The 20,117-nt window shown below is 62.3% G+C and overlaps 9 protein-coding genes across 9 annotated transcripts; 6 read left to right on the top strand and 3 right to left on the bottom strand.

Moving 5' to 3' along the window:
• Nucleotides 1–755: 755 nt before the first annotated feature.
• On the bottom strand, nucleotides 756–2,118 carry BKCO1_5200085 (branched-chain amino acid aminotransferase; the record flags this gene model as incomplete). Its single annotated transcript, XM_020277104.1, has 5 exons — nucleotides 756–1,055; nucleotides 1,123–1,772; nucleotides 1,823–1,936; nucleotides 1,987–2,019; nucleotides 2,079–2,118. 5 exons carry the CDS (start codon nucleotides 2,116–2,118, stop codon nucleotides 756–758), a joined length of 1,137 nt encoding a protein of 378 aa, XP_020127375.1.
• Nucleotides 2,119–2,562: 444 nt separating this feature from the next.
• Nucleotides 2,563–3,383, top strand: BKCO1_5200086 (erv1 alr family protein; the record flags this gene model as incomplete). Its single annotated transcript, XM_020277105.1, has 3 exons — nucleotides 2,563–2,768; nucleotides 2,845–2,973; nucleotides 3,035–3,383. The coding sequence occupies 3 exons, from the start codon at nucleotides 2,563–2,565 to the stop codon at nucleotides 3,381–3,383; spliced, it is 684 nt and encodes a 227-aa protein (XP_020127376.1).
• Nucleotides 3,384–4,661: 1,278 nt separating this feature from the next.
• BKCO1_5200087 (lyar-type c2hc zinc finger) lies at nucleotides 4,662–5,879 on the top strand (the record flags this gene model as incomplete). The annotated part of the gene is made up of 1 exon (XM_020277106.1): nucleotides 4,662–5,879. The coding sequence occupies one exon, from the start codon at nucleotides 4,662–4,664 to the stop codon at nucleotides 5,877–5,879; it is 1,218 nt and encodes a 405-aa protein (XP_020127377.1).
• Nucleotides 5,880–7,794: 1,915 nt separating this feature from the next.
• On the top strand, nucleotides 7,795–8,498 carry BKCO1_5200088 (pci domain-containing protein; the record flags this gene model as incomplete). The annotated part of the gene is made up of 2 exons (XM_020277107.1): nucleotides 7,795–8,010; nucleotides 8,115–8,498. The coding sequence occupies 2 exons, from the start codon at nucleotides 7,795–7,797 to the stop codon at nucleotides 8,496–8,498; spliced, it is 600 nt and encodes a 199-aa protein (XP_020127378.1).
• An 837-nt stretch (nucleotides 8,499–9,335) lies between these two features.
• Nucleotides 9,336–10,751, top strand: BKCO1_5200089 (glycerol-3-phosphate dehydrogenase; the record flags this gene model as incomplete). The annotated part of the gene is made up of 3 exons (XM_020277108.1): nucleotides 9,336–9,397; nucleotides 9,493–10,619; nucleotides 10,690–10,751. 3 exons carry the CDS (start codon nucleotides 9,336–9,338, stop codon nucleotides 10,749–10,751), a joined length of 1,251 nt encoding a protein of 416 aa, XP_020127379.1.
• A 923-nt stretch (nucleotides 10,752–11,674) lies between these two features.
• On the top strand, nucleotides 11,675–13,823 carry BKCO1_5200090 (mfs transporter; the record flags this gene model as incomplete). The annotated part of the gene is made up of 7 exons (XM_020277110.1): nucleotides 11,675–11,827; nucleotides 11,890–11,934; nucleotides 12,048–12,093; nucleotides 12,190–12,385; nucleotides 12,589–12,835; nucleotides 12,897–13,172; nucleotides 13,257–13,823. 7 exons carry the CDS (start codon nucleotides 11,675–11,677, stop codon nucleotides 13,821–13,823), a joined length of 1,530 nt encoding a protein of 509 aa, XP_020127335.1.
• A 565-nt stretch (nucleotides 13,824–14,388) lies between these two features.
• Nucleotides 14,389–15,720, bottom strand: BKCO1_5200091 (alcohol dehydrogenase; the record flags this gene model as incomplete). Its single annotated transcript, XM_020277111.1, has 2 exons — nucleotides 14,389–15,309; nucleotides 15,373–15,720. The coding sequence occupies 2 exons, from the start codon at nucleotides 15,718–15,720 to the stop codon at nucleotides 14,389–14,391; spliced, it is 1,269 nt and encodes a 422-aa protein (XP_020127334.1).
• A 480-nt stretch (nucleotides 15,721–16,200) lies between these two features.
• BKCO1_5200092 (c6 finger domain protein) lies at nucleotides 16,201–18,725 on the bottom strand (the record flags this gene model as incomplete). The annotated part of the gene is made up of 4 exons (XM_020277112.1): nucleotides 16,201–17,547; nucleotides 17,601–18,161; nucleotides 18,211–18,536; nucleotides 18,656–18,725. 4 exons carry the CDS (start codon nucleotides 18,723–18,725, stop codon nucleotides 16,201–16,203), a joined length of 2,304 nt encoding a protein of 767 aa, XP_020127333.1.
• Nucleotides 18,726–19,321: 596 nt separating this feature from the next.
• Nucleotides 19,322–20,030, top strand: BKCO1_5200093 (fe-containing alcohol protein; the record flags this gene model as incomplete). Its single annotated transcript, XM_020277113.1, has 2 exons — nucleotides 19,322–19,501; nucleotides 19,569–20,030. The coding sequence occupies 2 exons, from the start codon at nucleotides 19,322–19,324 to the stop codon at nucleotides 20,028–20,030; spliced, it is 642 nt and encodes a 213-aa protein (XP_020127332.1).
• Nucleotides 20,031–20,117: the final 87 nt, after the last annotated feature.

Genomic DNA, 20,117 nt, shown 5'->3' on the forward strand with positions numbered 1-20,117 from the left:
GCGCAGTGGTGATGATGATTCACAGGCAGAAGGAGCCGCTGGGACATTGTCCAAAGCGGTAGCTGCTTCACCAGACGGATCGAGCTGCTTACAGGAGTCTGCGGGTCCAAACGGCGAGGGCGGAAGGGGCCACTCTCGCATTGTGGATGACTGACGGATGACTGACGCTGTGCCGGCATCCTCCGCATGCAGCACAAGTCGTGCGGTGGTGCGCGCCAGCCCCCGGCTGGTGGCCGATTCTGCAGTCAGATGAGGCGCGGCGTGCACAGCTAGAGCTAGGCAGCAGTGCCGGAGACAAAGGCATTCCGCCCGGACGAAAAGCTGCGGAGACTTTGCCTTTGCTCGCTTGCGCCGTCCCCCCGGTCGTGCTTCCCACTCCAACAATAGCTGCCGAATCGTACACCTACCGGCCCACCGCCCACCGCCCACCGTCCCGCTCATCCAATGCCATTGCTGCTCTGTCCTCTCGACGTTTGCCGCGCGAATGTTGCAATTCTTGGCTTCTCTTGTCCGCTGTCCAGCCGCTCGCAGTTCGCCCCGCCTCCACCTTGGCAAAGACGAAGAGCGCATCAGGCATGAAGGCCCCGGCCGATGGCCCCCGGCTCTTTGTTTTCCTTTCCTATTAAAAGGAGAAAAAAACCCCTCACGTTTCCTCAGCCCGGAACTTTGCACCAACAGGAAAAAGGCATTTCTGTCATGGATGAGATGTACGTTTAGGTAGAAGCTTGCTGTACTTTGTGCCCTCCTTGATGTTGTCAAGGAAGCTTATCGATGCTGTCTGCGGTCCCATTGCTGGCATCCCCACCGCCCCTCACTCTGTAGCCTTTCGCTTCCTGAATAGTATCGCGCCATCCGAATGGATCATCAAGCTCACCGCGCTGGATGCCTTGGAGGTTGGCCAGCAACTTGACACAGAGCGGGCCAGGCTCGTCTCCCTTGACATACTCGAACTTGTCGTTGGTGGATCGCCTAGCAATCGACTTGATTGGCACGAGCGCAGCAGCGGTTCCTGCGGCCAAAACCTCGGTGAAGCTAGGCAGCTCATCGTAGGGCACCTGCATGGTGGACGTCAGCACTGCATATACAACCCTGACGCCAAGACGTAGAGGCTGATTGACTCACCGGCCGGCACTCCACGCTCCAGCCGAACGACTTCGCCAGCTGGAAAGCGCTGTCAGAAGTGACGCTTTTGATGACGTTATTGCTGTCGGGCACCACGAGCGTGACCTTGTCACCCGTCTGCTTGATGCCGATGAAGCCCGACGTCGAGAACTCGTCGATGACGCTGCGCGTCTGGCTATCGAGGTGGAGCGTGATCCCGAATCCCTCGGACCGAGCCTTGTCGCTGTGCCTAAGAACGGGTGCATAGTTGCCTCCGACCTTGGCGGAGCCGGTGCCGTGGGGAGCGGCACGGTCGAAGTCCTCTAGAATCAGGCAATCCACCGGGTGGACCCCGTGGTAAACCCCAGTGGGCATCACGTACACGCAGAATGTGTACTCCTCCGGCGGCGACAGCCCGAGCTGTGCGCTCGAGCCGAACAGCAGCGGACGGATGTACATTGCAGCGCCCGTCTCGTGCGGAGGGACGTAGCCGGCGTTGAGGGACACGGCGAGGCGGCAGGCCTTGACGAACAGGTCTTGAGGCACCTCGGGAACCGAGATGTAAGAGGCCGAGTGTTGCATACGGGCCGCATTCATGGTCGGGCGGAACATGTAGATGTCCTTGTCGCCGGGCCCGCGGAAGGCCTTCATGCCCTCGTAGCACTGCTGGCCTAGTCCCTGCGTCAGACGTATGGTTGGGTGCGCGAAGGGTGCGACGCACCGTAATTGAGGCCAGGCGCCATGCCGTGGATGCGGAGGTAGGGGTCTTCGACAAACTCGGGATCGGTCCATTGGCCGGTCTTCTTGCTGTAATGGGATTCGATGTGGCCATTCACTGGCGCGGGGTCAGCGAAGCCGGCGTGCAGCAAGGTGGGGGGCGCAGACCTTCGCGGACCTTGAAGCCAATATCGCTCCAATCTGCGGTGACGCATCATCAGCAACGGCGGAGCGGACGTGGGGTCCGGCGGGAGGCGTACCAATGGTGTTGACGGGCGGCGGAGGAAATGCAGGAGCCATTGTTGGGGGAGACGGCTGGGCAATGGGCGTTGGATGGTGGGTGATGGGCGGTGGATGCGTGGGTGCGTGGGTGCGGCCGGGTGGAAGTTTTGTTTTGAGATGGAGCCGCCGTGTTCCTGCAGTGGGCGAGATCGGCGGAGGGCGCGGCGGAGTAGCGGGGCAGCAGGGCAGCAGGCGGGTCGCTAGCAGTGGGGTGAGGCCGTAAGGCGACGACTGGGCCACCTTACCCTTAGCTGAGCTTGCGCTGCTTGGCGCCCCTTGTCCATTGTTCCATCACGCCTCGGTCGCGCGTTCATGTGCAAGCTCCCCCCCGGCCGGTCCCTCTTCATCTCGACATGACACCACTTGCATGCGCTCATCAACAATAGCCTTAGTTCTCCCTGTCCTCATAACGTGGCCTCTCCACCTGCGCACCGCATTCGACGCTGCCAGCACCGATCCACAATGCCTTTAGGACCGACCCGCCGTCTCATACTGCTGCTCATCCTGGGAGCTGGCATATGCTCCGTCTTGTACATCTCGTCCTTCCGACCACCCATCGCAAGTCGCCCGGGAGGCATCGCCAATCCCGCCCAGGCACCGCACGACATCGGCAGCGCTACCCTGACCGGACCCGCCATCGCCCCCAAGCTTGGGAACGAGACAGCAAAGTAGGAGCCCTTGACTCTGGGCGCACGCCCGTCACATGGGAGAAGACGTGGCTCGCTAATCATCAGACGCATTCAGGGCGGAGCTAGGCAACGCCGCGTGGAAGCTCCTGCACACGACCTTTGCACGCTTTCCCGACAACCCCACCCCGGACGAGCAGGTTGCGTTGAAGTCCTACATCCATCTGTTCCAGCGCCTGTACCCATGGTACTACACATCTGACTTGCCCAACCTGGCGTGAGGCAACCCGCTGACGAGCCTTTCGCAGTGGCGAATGCGCCCAGCACTTTTCGAAGATCCTCGAGAAATTCCCGCCTCAGGTGTCGTCACGGTCGGCGGCGGCGGCATGGGGCTGCCACGTCCACAACGAGGTCAACCAGCGACTGAAGAAAGACATTTTTGACTGCTCCAAGATCGGGGACTTCTACGATTGCGGATGCGCCGACGCCGACGAGGATGAGGTGAGCGGCAAGAAGGACAGCACAGTGAGCGCCCACGAAAAGCCCGACATGCCGGCGGACAGAGTCGAGAAGCTGAGCGGCGATAACGGGAGGGAAGTTGATCTAGCAGGCATTCTGAACGGCGAGAAACCGCTCGAGCTGGAGAAGGAGGGGTGAGTCCACCGCTCAGGTCTTGTCCTCGACCTCACCGACGAGGCTAATCAGGCGCACGTGGGCGGCACAGATGGACGAACGGCGGTTGATCGAGCAAATACGGCCGGCTATGTCTCAGTCTCTCATATGACCTGCCTGGGCGGCATGCCACAGTGACCCGGGCACTTGGTCACCGAACTCGGGGCTACATGAGGCGTTATCAGACCGCGGCACACGGGGGATGGGTGTCACACACGGAGCTGGTGGTGCACGGCATTGCTCTTGGAGCCCCCGCACGCTTGCAGCTGTGCGCTCGCTGCGAGAGCCACGGCACTGGCGAACAACGGGGCGGCACCACTCGCGGCGTGCCTGGCGGTCGAGCAGAGCCAGGAGCGCATTTTCGCACACAGATGATGATTCCGTTTGACTGCGATCTTTTGGCGCGGTAGCTGTAGGCGGTCCTAATCAGCCATGCTTGCAAGAAATCAGCTATTGGCCGGCGCTTGCCGTTTTGTCCTCGATTCGAAGCGTGTGCGAAGCCAGCCGGCGGCGTTGAGGGTGTGGTCGCTCGCAGCTGGACCGGGTCGCAGGGCTCATGACGACAGATTCGCGCGTGTGATCAATTCCGTGCCTGGTGCTGTCTGCACGGCGGGAACCCCTGTCACGCAGGGTTTGGGGAGTGGCGCGGGCGCTAAAAGACGGATTCGCGACGGCCGCGCAAAACTACAATGTCAAACTCGCGCGAAACCTCTCTCACGCCGCTCACCACGCCTGGTACTCCTCGCCGTCTCTCTCTGACACTCGCCGGCATTGCTCCGGTCGCAACCATCGCGTCGCTGCGCCAGCCTGCCCCGCGGCGCCTCAAACACGCGCTTTGTTTACCGTTTCTCGCCATTACCTAGCCCGGCATGGTGTCATTCTCCTGCGAGGTACCGCTCATGCCATGGAAGCGCTTGCGCGCGCCTCTGAAGCGCGAGTAGCTGACTGTTGCGTTCTCTTCTGCAGGGCTGCGGTGATGTTCTCACCAAGAAAAAGCTCGACGGACATCGCAACCAGTGCTGGGGTGCGTCTTTCACCTGTATCGATTGCATGACGCATTTCCAAGGGACTTCCTACCGCGCGCATACCGTACGTCCCTCGTTTCAGAGCCCTCCCTTGCAGCTAGGCCAAGCCTTGTTGCCAGCTCCGCATGCTTCGTAGCTCCCAGCCCCTACAGCGACAACAACAACAACAACAGCATCAGCATCAGCATCAGCATCATCATCATCATTCCCCGCTACGATCGCAATCTTGCCCGACGCAATGCTGACTCTCTACGCCCAACAGAGCTGTATCAGCGAGGCGCAGAAATACCAGGGAAAACTGTACAAGGAGAAGAAGCCAAAGGGACAGCAGCAGTCAAACAACTCGCAGGCTCTGGTGCCACGCCATTCCATCCTGGGGGCCGCTCCCGATGCGGATTCTGGCGCCGTCGCCGTCGTCGATGCGCCGCCAAAGGCCCCGAGCCCGCCTCCTGCGGTCAACGTGTTTGACTTTCTCGTCAGCGACGCAACACCGAATGCTTCGAAGGTATCATTGGCGCCTGTAGACGATTCCCGGATGATCGAGGACTGCCGGGAATACACTCAAAACATGCCGGGAGCATTCGACAGCGCTGACATTGGTGGTGTCCAGGAGAACGGCCACTCGTATGGTTCTGGGCCTCTACAACCGTCGATGGAGCGCTACGGATCCTCCAAGGAGGACCCCTATACCCCCGCTTCCAAAGAAGGCCGCAGCAAAGACAAAGGCCAGGCTGCGGGAACGAAATCGGACAAGAAGCGCAAGCGGCAGACGGTGGATGAATTGGACATGTCAGTCGTGAAGTCGCAGCAGGAACAGGATGCTACTATGACGGATGCGCCGCCAATGCTGCACACTGGGCTCACTGGCGGCCTTAACAGGATGCTGAGCCATACTGAGTACCCGCCCAGCCCGGATTATTCAGGCGATGCTGGAGACAATTCGCCTTCAAGCCCGATCAAGAGGAAGAAGCACTCGAAGGCCGAAAAGGAGAGAGGAAGGAAACGCGAGTCTAGCTCGCGCAAGGGCTCCGACTCAACCGAACATGGCCGCAAATCGAAACGTGAGAAGGACTCGGAAAAGGAACGCAGACGGCCTCGGGAGATCGTCAGGGTCAGGCGCCGCCGGACCTTGTCCTGTTCTCCTGAACGAGAGCATCGCAAAGGCAAGCCGCTGAAGGCCATTGAATATCATCCTGAGGGCAAGGGAAGCGGAGAAGCAAGTGCTCTCGTCCTGCACAATCAGTCACGTGCCGAGCTTTTGCTCTCGTATGTCAACAAGGGACCGGAATCGGAACGCGGCCTTAGCCTCAACAAGGCGCTCAAGAGGTTTCATCGCGACAGGCTAGACAGGTGGGGCCACGGCGTCAGCAAGCAAGAGGAGGAGAAGGAGCTGTGGAAGTCGATCCGGTTGAAGAGGAACGACAGGGGTGAGATTGTGCTGTTCACGGAGTCTTGATTTTCAATTGTCGGTGGTCTCAGCTTTACGCGCTTTCTACGCTCTGTATGATCTCATGCCACGGCTTGCACAATGCGGGGTTCCTATTTGTAGCAAGACACTGCTTATTCTGACTCCTTTTCGCCGGCTCCCCTTAGCCCATGGGCCGCAGCATTCCGCTAGCGAAGGAGAGGCGGCGTGTAGAATGTTCCACCGTGCGGAAATCCGACGACCAAGCTCGTGCTATTGACTCGGCTTTGGCCCGATGCGTCTCGGCGACAGCACGTTGTCCCTGGGCGATATGCGAGGGCACGTACCTACATACTTGAACGGCTGCGTGATCGCCCCCAGGGGCTGGCGGTAGAGCGTGGGACATGCCGCGCGGGAATAGCGCGCAGGCAGGGCGACAAGCCCGCGAGAGACGTCTGCGCGAAGGGTGGAGAAGCTGTCGTCGACGCCGTGACACCCTCCGCAGGTCGCATCGTGAGGCCGCGTGCCACCGCGTCAGCTCCCGCGCAGGATTCTGCGCCAACGCCTTCCGCTCGGCAGTAACCCGGCCAGCTAGCAGCGGGCTAACCGGCTATAGCAAGAAACCCATGGCCGGGACAGGCGGCGCTTGGGTTCCGTGCGGAGCGGCAGGACGTCGGCAGCGGCCGTGAGCGGCCGTGAGTGGCCGGCGTGGGCGGGCCCGCGCGCTGAAACTGCAGGCAGTGGATGGAGCGAAAAGGACGCAGCGGTCGACGGCTGGACGGGCCTCAGCAGCTGGCAACCGCGTTGGCGGTACGGGCGACCCCACCGCCCGAGTTTCTGGCGGTGATGGCTCTCGCGACAGTGCGCTCGACTGATCAGAGATCGCCTCCGCCGCGGCCCACTGCTGGCGCCCGCCTCGCCCGTCCCTCACGCGGCGCTGGATTATTGCCCGAGGTCGCGCACGCGAAGCGCGAGGGGCGAGCGTCGGGCTTGATGCAAAGGGCGCAATCAGCCCGAAGGCAGGGGAGCTGGGTGAGGCACGAACCGTTGCACCTGACCGGGAGCGGCGAGCGGTGCGCCAATCTATCTGCTGAGAGGGTTCAAATTGAGGAGGCGGGTTGTTTGTCCCCTGCACCCGCCGTGCTGAGTCGGTTTGTCGTCGATTTTGCCTGCGTACGGCCCCCCATTGGCTGCGCAGAGTGGCCGCTGCTGCGTAGCTGATAGTCGAGCCGAGCCGACCGTCTCGTCACCCAGCGGAGTTGCGCCCAGTTGCGCCGAGAGAGCGCGCCGCGCCACGACGCCCCAGCCCAGTGCGCGCTGCGAGGCGTGTCTGAGACGAGGCCAAGCGGGCGGGCGGGCAGGCAGGCAGGCGCATGAGGCCAGCGCCCAGCCGCCAGCGGCCAGTGCAGAAAGAGCCGCGGCGGTGGCAACAGCACAGCGCAGCGCAGCTCGGTATCGCGGTAGCCACGGCTGGTGCCACGGGCAGGCGTAGCGTGCGCTCGTCCTGCTGTTCCAGCGCCGGCTGCCCACCCGCCGCGCAGCGCGCTTTCTCGACTTATCGCGCGCGCGCCGCTTCGATCTTGCGCCCTGGCCGCCCCGCTAGCTCTTTCTGAACTGCGATGCTTTCTTGTTTGCACCCGCCGTCCCGGGGAGATTGAAGCCGTCCGAAACTCATTTAAGCAGCCCACCCCGGTGCGTGTCAACACACTCTTCCACTTCTCTCTCCACCACCAATTCATCCAGCCCGCCACAGCTTGCTGCTGCTCCGCGCGTCTAGCATCTTCAATCGCAGGTCCGGCACTCCCCCTCGTCGCGACGCCGCGCCACCTTGCTTCCTCGCCTGCTAACCCCCTCTCCCGAGCGCAGGCATTGATTACCGCTGCTGTTACATATCTTCTCCACCACACCGCTCCCGCCACCCACCCAGACCACCAGCCGCCACGCACCCAGACCACCAGCCGCCACGATGCGCTTCACCACCTTTTCTCTCGTCGCCGTCTCGGCCTTCTCCGGCTTCGCCGCCGCCCAGAGCAGCACCAGCTCGGCTTCCGCCACTGCTGCTTCCACGGTCTCCGATCCCAGCAGCGTCCCCGCAGCCGACCGCAGCACGTGGTGCCGTGCCCAGCTGCAGTCCTGCCCGACCCTCTGCGGCGGCAGCACCTCCAACAACACCTGCGATATCGTAAGTCTTCGAAGGCTGGCCGCGCGTGTTCGGCTCACGCGTTGGCCCGAGGGCCCAAATTGCCGATCACGAGCCGGGAATGCTGACCGCATCTTTCTCATCAGAGCACCCTCACCTACAACTGCACTTGCGACCCGGTCATTGCCAACTTCAACGTGTCCGACTTCGAGCAGACGCTGCCGTCGCTCGAGTGCCAGTACGCCGTGGCGCAGTGCACTTCCAACCACCCCGACGACGCCGTTGGCCAGGCTGCCTGCCAGTCGGTTGTTTGCGGCTCGAAGAACGTCACGTCTCAGGTCAGTGCCTCGAGCAGCTCCGCTTCGGCATCGGCCACGGCGTCGTCGACCGCCGCTGCGTCGGGCAGCGCCTCGGGCTCGAGCGCCGCGGCGACGACCACGGCGGCCAGCGCCGGCATCGCCTTTGGCAAGACGTACGGTTCCGGCGCGCTGATCGCCGGTCTGCTGGCGGCTTTCGGCTTCGCTCTGTAAGCGGATGAGGGGCGAGATGGTGGGAGTTGGGCCGTATCTGAGACGGCCGGTCGGAGATGGAGGTGTTTGGTCCTTTTTAATTCCCCATGGTTTTGCAAAAGCAATTGAGTGTTGTCACACGTAGGTAATGAAGATACGGAGCGCATTGTTTGCTTGAATCGTCGTTTAGTTTAGTCAATTGACTGTGTCGTCGGTCTCGCGGGGCTCTCTTGGGTGTTGCGGTGGTGATGGTGATGATGATGGTGATGTTGTTGACGATCGCTACCAAGCTTTGCCCGACTGCGGTTCCGGTGGCGGCGGCGCCCAACGGATTCGCGTCAACGCCAGGTGCATCCTCCGCATCTGGCACGTCGCGGAGTCTGCTGATCTCGAGCAGCGCATCCTCCAATCCGATTGGCGCCGACCGCGGGCTCCCCTTGCAGCCGCGGATCTTCGTCCTCACCGCCGTCGTCGGACGAAGATCCGTTCACGTGCGACGCCCTCACGGCCGAAAAAAAATTGGCAGCCGACGTATCGATAAGAGTTCCCTGCGACCTACCAACCCTGTGCCCGCGCAACGTCACTCCTGTTCAACCGTTCTGGGAGCCAGTCTTCAACGGATTTAGCCCCCCAGTCCTTGCGCCAACGCCTCGCGGCCACCGCTCCTGCCTGCAAGCGGTCTTAATGTTCAGAGCCCTGCCACCGCTTCCTCAGTCCGCACCAAAGATCCTGACAGCGCGCACGACCAGGTCTCTCCCCGCCAAACAGCGTTTGCACGCCCTCTCCGCCCACCTGTCGGCCTCGGCATCCGCCCCTGCAGCTCCTGCGCTCGACGACCGCCTCGACCCGCGAGCAACCATGGCGACCCTGGGCAGCGCGACCAAGAAGCACAAGGTGACGATCGTGGGATCGGGCAACTGGTGGGCCACTCCCGGTTCCTCCAGCGCTCTAGCTGTCAGAGCGAAGCAGACGTACAAGTGGCTGACGCTAGGGATCTCGCGACCGCGCACCGCAGGGGCACCACCATGGCCAAGATCGTCGCCGAGAACGTCAAGGCGCACCCGCAGCTGTTCGAGGACGAGGTCCAGATGTGGGTGTACGAGGAGGAAGTGACCATCGACAAGAAGTCGCGGCACTACGACGCCAGCAAGTCGCTGTGTCAGGGAGCGCAGAAGCTTTCCAAGGTGATCAACGAGCTGCATGAGAACGTGAAGTACCTGCCCGACATCACACTGCCGGCCAACGTCATTGCGAACCCTTCGCTCGAGGCGGCAGCGCGCGACAGCACCATCCTGGTCTTCGTCATCCCGCACCAGTTCATCGCGCGCATCTGCGACCGGCTCAAGGGCCAGATCCTCCCCTACGCGCGCGGCATCAGCTGCACCAAGGGCGTCGACGTGTCGGACAAGGGCATCCAGCTGTTCTCCGAGTCCATCGGCCAGCGCCTGGGCATCTACTGCGGGGCGCTGTCGGGCGCCAACATCGCAACCGAAATCGCGCAGGAGAAGTACTCGGAGACGACGGTGGCCTACGACCCGCCGCCGATCGACTCGAGGCAGCCGTCGCCCACGCCGTCGCCGCCCGAGTCGACGACGGATCTCGTTGCTCCCAACAACGGGTCTCCCGGCGAGCGGTCCGTGGTGCTCCGCCCCCTTCCCATCGACTACCCGGCGCTCAGCCATGAAAACGTCAAGAGGCTGTTCCACCGGCCGTACTTCCACGTGCGCATGGTCTCGGATGTGGCGGGCGTTTCGCTCGGCGGAGCGCTGAAGAACGTGGTCGCGCTCGCGGCCGGTTTCGTGGACGGGATGGGATGGGGAGACAACGCGAAGGCTGCCGTGATGCGCGTGGGCCTGCTCGAGATGGTCAGGTTTGGCACCAACTTCTTCTCGTCGAGCTGCCGGACGTCGACGTTCACCGAGGAGAGCTGCGGCATGGCCGACGTGGTGACCAGCTGCATGGGCGGTCGCAACTTTCGTTGTGCGAAGATTGCCATGGAGCGGGGCATGAGCGTCGAGGATGTGGAGAAGACGGAGCTGAACGGCCAGAAGCTGCAGGGTACCAGCACGGCATACGAGGTGCACTCGTTCCTCAAGAGCCAGGGCATGGTGGATGAGTTCCCCCTCTTCACGGCCGTTTACAGTAGGTGCCCCCCTGATCCCTTTGCGTGGTCTTGGAGACATGATGGCAGTCAGCTTACACGGCGACACAGACATCCTCGAGGGCAAGGCAAAGGCCGAGGACATCCCCGACCTGATCGAACCGAAGCATTGAGGCGTGAAAGGCCCACGGCGAGAAGGGGTTCCGAGGACGGAGTCGAGATACCCGTAAATGGTTCGGTGCCGAGAGAGTTGGGTGAAACACAAGAGCGCTGCATGGCAAGGGGAAGAAGGTGCGCTGTATATCCTTATATCCTAGACGTCTCCTAGACCGAGTGATTGAAGCATCATCTCTCCATTGTTTTCCCTGACGTCGAGGGGGCGGCATCAGCGCGACTGTTGGGCGACGACATTGCGGACGAGCAAGGCGTGGTTGTGGTCGCAGGTACGGCTGAGGATCCGCCGCACGCTGGCGGATAAACCATGGGCGAGAGAGTGCACGATGTGGAGGAGAATGGGGTCGAGCACGCGTTAAGCCCAGCGCGGCGTAGTGCCCACGGGACGGGTTCCGTCGGAGGATTCGCAGCGAGCAGGCCCAGGTAGGTACGAAAGTCGGAGACACAAGGGCGGGGGAGGAGCTCGACGGTCTCGCGTCCTTCCGTCCGAGCTCGGCATCGAACTCGGGTAAGGCGTCGTCGGGGCGTCGACGGGCGAGCTGTCATGATGCGGCCATGCCAAGCGCTCCATCCTCCTCCCCGCCTTGGGCGCCGTCCAACCCCAGACGCGCGGGCCAGTCAGCGCGCCCGCCGAGCAGCCGGCCTGCCTCTTTTGCCCCGCGACTCCGCAGCCGTCGGTGGGCATTGTCACCCGCCGCCCAAGGGGGTGTGGGGCATGATAACGTCGACCACCACCGCCGTTGCTCCAGCGCCTCCCTGGCCCCGGGGAAACGGTGTCCAGCCCGCGCGTACATTAACCCACCAGAGCCCCCGCCGACGCTTCGCTCGCTTCGCCTCCATCTTTCGCGCCGCCCTCTCAGCCTATCGCCGCCTCGCAACTGCTTCGTCCGAATTCCCGGGCCGGGAAAACCTCTGCCGAGACATGTCTGGCGCCGCGGAGCCGCCCAGTCTCCCTTCCGACGATGAGAAAAAGCTCGGCGTCGAGCCTGGCGAGTTTGAGCCGGCCGCCGTCGTCCATGACGGCCTGCCTCCGGACCCCGACGCGGGCTTGAGCGATGAGGAACGCGCTGCCATCGTACGTGCCGCCTCTCCCGCACTCGTTGCCAATATGGCCCTAATCCGCGTGTGACGGTGCAGGATCGCAAACTGCTGTGGAAGCTGGATCTGAAATTGATCCCTTGGGTATGCACTCGTTCTCAAGCATGCCTGGCGTCGTCTCTGAAAGCCATTGCGTCTACCTGCGGTTGCTCTACCGTGCAATGTGAAGCTGACGTTCGGACTCGTCGTCGTCGTAGCTGAGTTTCCTCTACCTAATCTCCTTCCTTGACCGTACAAACATCGGTAAGCGTTTGCCGAGCAAGCCATCAGAGTCCCAAAGGCTCGCCGTGGAGCGGAAACCGCGGCGGATGACGCTAACCCCTTGGCCGGCAACGACAGGAAACGCAAAAATCGACGGTCTGCAGGACGACCTGGGCATGACCAACGGCCAGTACAATGCCTCGCTGTCCATCTTCTTCGTCTCGTACTCGCTTGCCGAGCCCCTCACCAACGTCCTACTAAAGCGCATGCGGCCAAGCGTCTTCCTGCCCGCCATCATGTTCATGTGGGGAATCTGTATGATGACAATGGGTTTGTAAGACCCCCTTGACCTCCCTCTTTCCCTGACGCGCCACCGTTCCTCCCCCGAATGCACGCACACGCCTTCGCCATGGCGAGGTGTCGTCCAGCTTCCAGAACCTTTCGTGCTCGTTGGCTTCGAAGACAAACACAGCAAGGATGGCGGAGACTGTGAAGCGCAGCAGACTCGATTGGTTATGGCTAACGCCAATCCCTCAGGGTGCACAACTTTGCAGGCCTCGCCACCGCCCGTTTTTTCCTCGGCCTGACCGAGGCCGGTCTGTTTCCGGGAATCAACTATCTTTTGAGCTGTTGGTATAAGAGGAGTGAATTTGGAGTCCGCGCTGCCATCTTCTTCTCGGCCGCCGCCCTCGCCGGCTCATTCGGTGGGCTGCTGGCTGCCGCGATAGCGCAGATGGGAGGTGTCGGCGGAAAGCCCGGTTGGGCGTGGATCTTTATTCTCGAGGTGAGTCGCGGCAGTCCGTTTGGTGAATGAACGCGTGGGATGTGGCTCATCTCTGCAACAGGGCCTAGCCACGATCCTGGTAGGAGGCATCTCGTTTTGGATGGTGCACGACTTCCCGGACGACGCCAAGTTTCTTTCCCCAGACGACCGAGCGCGTGTGATCCGCCGGCTCAAGGCGGACAAGCAGAGCAGCGCCGAGCACGAGGAGTTCAAGATGGAGTACTTCTGGGCTTCCGTCAAGGACTGGAAAACGTACGCGTTTGCAATCATCTACATGGGATGCGACGGCGCACTGTACGCCTTTTCGCTCTTCCTACCGACCATAATCAACGAGCTGGTGCGTTTCCGTACCCCGATCCATCTTACAGCCTCGTAGATCCATCACCAGCAGCACTATTGACCGTGGGCTCACGATGAACAGGGCTACGCCAGCACGACCGCCAACCTCCTCTCCGTGCCGCCCTACGCAGCCGCGGCCATCCTCACCGTCGCCGTCGGATGGCTGGCTGACCGCACGCGCTTGCGCGGCTACTGCAACATTGCCATCTCCTTCCTCGGAATCATTGGGTTCGGCATGCTGCTAGGCTCGACTTCACCCGCGGTCAAGTATGCGGGCACCTTCCTAGGCGCAGCAGGCATCTACCCGTGCGTCTCCAACACCATCTCGTGGGCGTCCAACAACGTCGAGGGCGTTTATAAGCGCGGCGTCACCCTCGGCTTTGTTATCGGATGGGGCAACCTCAACGGCGTCGTCAGCAGCAACATATACCGTCAGCAGGACCGCCCCCGCTACCTCGTCGGCCACGGCGTTGTGCTTGCTTACCTCGTCGCCTTCCTGCTCCTGGGCAGCGTTTTCACGCACCTGGCCCTGCGCCGCGAGAATGCCCGCAGGCGCCGTGGCGATCGCGACGTCTGGATCGAGGGTAAGGGTGAGAAAGAGATCGAGCTGCTGGGAGATATGAGGCCCGACTTCACCTACGTTTTGTAATCGGGGATAGGCACTGCGCTCGGGCGACGCATACTGGAGTAGGTTGCGAGACGGCTTTCCGTGGGATATGTACTGAGGTCACATTTGAATGTCAACGTCGTATAGGGCTGCTCCGGGGTCACCCCCCTGCCAAGCCTGTCTCACCAGATATCACGTCTAGATGCTTATGAACTGTACGTCTGCATCCGAGTATTTTCTTGCATTGGCCGTACTGAGAGGTAGGGCAGTGCCCTTCCTGAGTCACGGGAAGGGCGAACATGTTGCAACCCATCATAGTGACAGTCACAATGCCCCGCTTTACTTGATGATCCATCATCGACATGGAGAATACCTGGGAGAATGCTGCCCCGGTGTCCCTGTTGATTTCGGATATGTATCCGCTGATCGGACACCGGATGGCTAGGAACGGAGCGGGCGGTCAATGGGACTTCAGATGCAGTGGCAATTTGGGGGAGAGGGAACCATGCGTCGGGTGTGAGCACCCGGTCAGGTATGCTGAGATGGACTGCCCACGAGTCAAAATATTTCCCTTTTTTCCATCGTTCAAGTGGCCGTGCTCATCAGCTCACGCACACATCTCCAAGATTTCCATCACCTGCGCCTTTTGTCGCAGAGGCACGGCGTTGGTCTGGCACCATCGATCCTTCAAGCTGCTTGACGCCAGCTCATCGAACTTGTCCTTCCCTACACCCACCGCCCCCAAGCTTCTTGGCATCCCCAGCTCGCTAATGACCGCATCGAGACATGCAGACAGATCCGCCTTTCCCTTGGTCAAGCCCCGCGACGTCAGCGCAGCGGCAACCTTGGGCTCGGTCCACAGCGCGTCGAGAACGCGTTCTTGCTTGGCCGATATGCCCATGGCGTGGGCCTCACTCTCGGCATCGATTGAATGGCGTGCGTTGAACGCACACACTGCCGGGAGGAGAATGCAACTCGTCTCACCATGGCCGACTCCAAGCGGGCCCAGCTGATGACCGATCCCATGTGAAGCGCCGAGGGGGGCTTTGCCCTTGACGGCCTGCATGGCGTCCCGCACGCCCAGCTGGCACTGGAAACGCGCATCGAGGCCGGTATTGTCGACGTCGTTGGCGCAGCGAAGCAGGCCCGGTATCAGCTTGCGCAGAGCCTCGGCGGCGGCGGCGTCTGAAGGCGGCGTGCTGTGCGGGGAGCAGATGGTCTCTACGCAATGATCGACGGCGCGGATGCCGGTGCTGAGCCAGAGACGCGGCGGCGTGGTCATGGCGAGCTGGGGCGACAGGATGATCAGGCGCGGCCCCAGAGGGGGGCTGGGACCGAAGCCATGCTTGTGCTGGGTCTGGTCGTTGGTCCCGCCGGCATGGTCCGAGTACTCGCCTCCCGAGAGCGTGGTGGGGATCGAGACGATGGGGATGTGCGGGGGCACGAGGTCGGGCCGCTGGACAGACGCGTCGCGATTGTTGGTGAGATGCTCGAGCCTGGGGAAGTCGAAAGCGGCGTTGGCGGCAGCCTGACGGGAAAGAAGCGTCAGAGCGAGCGGAAACACGGGGGCCGGTCAAAGCGAAGGACGTACCAGTGCAACTATCTTGGCGGCATCGATCAGGCTGCCGCCGCCGATGGTAAGCAACAGGTCCACGCCCAGCTCCTCGACCTGTTTCGCGACTGCAATGCATTCCGACCAGAGCGTGTGCGCCGTCATGCCCCGGCGCACGCCCACGACTTTGCCCTGAAGGGCGTCTTCGAGCCGCGTCACTGCATCGCCGTCCTTCGACAGGGAGGCCGAGGCGAGGATGTAAACCCTTTCGGCATGGAACGTGTGGTCGACGTGCTTGGCGGCGGCAATCGGGTATAGAAGGCCGTAGCTGAGGTAGGGGTGTTCGTGGTCTGCGAACGCCTTGTGATACATGTCTTCGGCAGCCATGGGACGCCTTTGCAGATGGGAGCCGTCTCTCGGGCTGGTGGGGGCGCAGCGAGGCGATAAATACCGGGCGGGCCGGGATGTGACGGCCGCGGGGCCTTCGGGCGGGGGCCCCGCGGTCCCTGCTGCGTTTCACCACTTGGACCGCCCGCTTTGCGGACCATCCGTTCGGCTTTGCTTCCTCCCAGGCGCGAGCATCGAACTCGTCCCAATGCACCCAGATGCAGGACTCCACTACCCCTGTGAGATGGCCGATTCCTTCGTCGCCCACTGTGGCGTCCTTGGGGAACCACCTGGCCAAACCCACCAATCACAAACAGAGCACCCAGGGGATGCGCAACCAGTGGGTCAGAAGACTCACAGGCACCAGGATTGATGCGACATTGTTTTCACGTAAGATTCAATTACATTGACGGGCTGGAGCTGGTATCGTCCGCGAACGCCGTCTCGCCTCCCTCACTCGAAAACAATCTAGGACTCTCCTCATGTCGGTGGCATCGCCTGCTGCCCCGGCAGCTGCATGCCCCCAGCCTGCGCCTCGCCCATATACCATGCCCAATCCTGATCTAGATCCATGTTGGATGCAAGGTTCTGCCACGGTCCACCGTGGCTGCCGCTCATCAGACTCTCGAGACCATCCTCTCCCGCCGCCCACGACTGCGGATCGACGGCGCCGTGGAACAAGAAGGGGTCGTAGGCGATGTAGGGATTGTTGAGGCCGTTGGGGTCGCCGTTCACCGAGCTTGCGTTGGAGTTATGGTGCTGAGAGGTGGACGGTGAAGGAAGGTAAGGTTGTTGTTGTTGTTGGATGGCTGTCGGGGGGGACATGCCGTGCGCAGATGCTACCACACCGGAGGCCACGGCTGGTGGGGAGGCGTTGCTGGTTCCCGTGGGCCTCGTTGCTCCAGTACTCTCCCTGGTGGACTTGCGGCCCGCGCCGCTGCCCCTGCGAATTGTGATGGCGCCAAAGTAGGGGATCACGATCCTCTGCGTGCATTCCGTGTCCTCGCTCGCAACGTCTCGGTTCCTCAGGCTGGACAGCTGTTGCATCACCTTCAGGCTTTGAGCTGCAACTTTACCGCCCTTCTCGTTGGAAGCGCGACCGAATATGTCCATGGTCATCTCGATGAGCCGCCAATCTTGCTCCTCTGTAAGCGTGTTCGAGATTTGATGGTTCGCCATGCCGTTGGCATTGTGCAGCCGAGAATACCCGAGGAGGCCCAGCATTATCAGCACCGCGGCGGTGAAGCCGACGAAATCGATGACCTTGCACTCGTACAGCGGCTCGCCGTTGCCGCCCCGGAGAAAGTGGTACAGTGTCAGGAGCTCTCTGGAGGCACTGTAGCACGTGGTACGGCTATACTCGAACTTTGCCGAGTTGGGAACCGAAGCAGACCGGAGCATGAACGGCAGGTGCAGGTACACTCGAAGCTGTTGGAAGCATATCTGGGCCAGGAGCCTCTCGCGCAAGGTCACGGTCTTGACGGGGTCGATGGTGTGTTGGAGTTGGGACTGGGTGTCCCACCATCCTGCGGGCATGGAGTCGATCAGCGTGTCGAGCTCCTGGTCGAGCTCAAGCGCGGCGCCGAGGGACAGCTCATGGACGCCCTGGGTACGGTCGATGACCTTGCCAGCCAAGACCGACAGCTTCAGCATGAAGTCACGCTGCCCGTCGGTGTCTTTGTCCTTGCTAAAGTAGTTCATGTCGCAGTGGGCGTCGGAAACGCCGTAGGGGAGACCGAGCAGCAGGCTCAGGAAGCGGTCTGTCTGATACAGGCTCCACCAGACGCTATCCCAAGTCCCGTTGGTTGCATGACTTCGATGGAGGCCCTGTGGTGGCATCCATCAGCACCGCGCGAGAACAACAGGCAGGCATGACTTACCATGAGCTGCGCATACGTCAGGCCCTTCCTGGAGGCAAGCCAAGCTCTCCGCGGCTGGCCAATCTCCGAGTAGCACTTGGACACCAGAATGGCGCACTCCATGCCCTCGACCGTGGCTGCGTATTCATCGTCTGATATGATCAAGGCATCGACCAAGGCCAGCGAGTTGTTGAGGTTTTCCAGGTCCAGAGCGACGCCTATGCACAAGAGCAAGACGCCCACCTCGGCGGGGCTCCCCTTGTCGAGGGTCTGCACGGCAAACTGCTGCAGGGTCCTCCCACGGGCGGTACCGCCCAGCTTGTGGCGCCAGACGCGCCACCAGTCATCGTTGGTGGTGACGGCCTCCTCGACCACCTCCTTGGACGGGAGGAGAGTGAGGAGCATGTCACGAGTGCGCTTCTCCTTGGACTTCTTGACCTTGGGGATTCCAATGTCATCGCACTCGCACGACAGCTGCATGCCGCCGAAGTCGTAGACCTGGGCGGTAGGGGCCACGGGCACGGGAGGATCGGGCTTTCTGGCGGGGCCAGCAGGGGGCTGCGAGGGCTCACCTCGGCCCAGCTGCGAGGGTTAGCTGGTACGAAAACCGAGCGGACGAAAAGAGACACACGGCTTCACTGTCGAACATGGCCATGAGGGGGGCCTTGCTCTGGCCGGCCGGGCCCGACGACGCATCCGAGAGGGGGGTTCGCGGGAGGACGTCTGCGCCCAGCCGCCTCAACGTCTCGGCCGCGCCGGTGGCCGAGCGATCGTCGAGGAGCGACTCGATGAGGGCTTCGAGCTTGGCGACGCGCTCGCGGAGGTTCTTTCTGTTATCGACGATGGCTTCTGGATCGGCGTGCTCCTGGTCGATGCAGCGCGACCCGCGAGCGAAGCACTCGGTGCACTCGCCGGGATGCTCGTCGCTGGAGATGCAGCGAATCTTGCGCCGGCGGCCTTGTGAGACTGGTCAGCGGACACGGAACTAGACGCATGAGGCATCTCGATCGGCGCAGGGACGGAGGGAAGCCGCCGCTCGCTCGAGCCCATGCGCCTGGGCGCGCGGAGAGGCGTACATTCGAAGCAGCTGTGGGTGCCCTTGCGCATCCTCTTGCGGACGCCGGCTTCGGACGAAGAGCGGGGCATGGTGTTGAGCACCGGGCGGGCTCGCGGAGTGCGACGCTTGACCGTGACGGGTCCGGGGCGGGTCGACTATATTCGGCGGCCTGGGTTACAAATCGCGGAGGGGCGGAACTCGAGAGAAGGGGCAAGAAGAGTAGAGTGAGGTGAGACGGGAGACGGTGGCACGGCGATGGATGGACGAGGCGTCGCGGGTTCGTCCGTGTTTTCGTCCGGTAGGCTCGTCCGGGCGCAGGGTGAGTCAGCCTGCCTATCTCCGCCTCGTATGTAGCTGGCCGATAAAGCGGCGGCTGCCCGCGACGCCAAGTGCGCGGCCGCCGGGGGTCAAAGACGCAACCTCCCGGCGGCGGCGCGCAGACAACTGTGACCAGCGGCGACTGGCCTTCGCGCGCACCGCGCGACATGGGCGTAGGCTTCAGCAAGCAGCGCGTTCCTTATCGATACGGCGGCAGCGATGCGCGAGGCCCGATGACGTCGAGGCAGCCGCGGCGATCCGCGTTCCAGAGCGCTCGCCAGCTTCAGCGTCAGCACGCCGCAACAAAAGAGTCTGCTATCGCCGGCTGCAAACGCCTCATTGCATCCCAATACCTGCGTCCCGCCCAATGTCGGACTCGTCGCAGCCCGTCTCCTCGCCTCCGCTGACCCCGCCGAAGCAGCGGAAGCGGAAGCCCGACCCCTTCCGCGAACTCGCCAGCACACCCCTTCCGTCGCCGCTGGGCTCTCCTGGCTCGCCGGGCTCCTTTGCATCCCAGGACGACGGTGATGAACCTGCGCTCAAAAAGGTCGGTACCGTTGCATCTCGAGTGGACCTGGAGCCAGGCGGCATCTGCTGACCCGCGGCGCCATCAGCTCGTCCTGACGCCCTTGCTCTTCGCCTCATTCATCATCTCGCTCTTCTTGGTCGACCGCCGCAACCGTGCTTACCGCCTGGCCGAGCATCCTCCGTCTCGCAGCCCACCGTGGTGGTCATACTTCTCGCCGTGGCAGTGGCTGGACCCTGAGCCCTACCGGCACATGCCCAACTCGACGTGGCAAGACGCGAGCGCCAGCGGAGCCTCGGGGGCGGATGGCGGTGTTCCTGGCATCGACGGCCGCGCAGAACTGGACGGAGGGAGGCAGGCGGACAGGCCATGGTTCGTCAGCAAGATGCACCGGAAGGTTGTGAGGCTGGAGTTCCGCGAGGCCTTCGAGATGCGGCGGAGAGTTCTGGTCGCTTTGGGCGTTGTCTGGACCTTGGGCGTCTTGGCCCTAGTGGGCCGCTGGGTAGTAGCCACGCGAGGGTTCGTTCCTGTGCCTTGGTCAAGCGCCTAACGCCGAGGGTAGATACAATATTTTTTGCAAAAAATCGAAAATCGCGCTCGAACATTTGCGCGACCCCGCCGACCCCAAAGGGGTCCG

Source organism: Diplodia corticola (genome assembly GCF_001883845.1).
Source record: "Diplodia corticola strain CBS 112549 chromosome Unknown scaffold52, whole genome shotgun sequence".
Lineage (NCBI taxonomy): Eukaryota > Fungi > Ascomycota > Dothideomycetes > Botryosphaeriales > Botryosphaeriaceae > Diplodia > Diplodia corticola.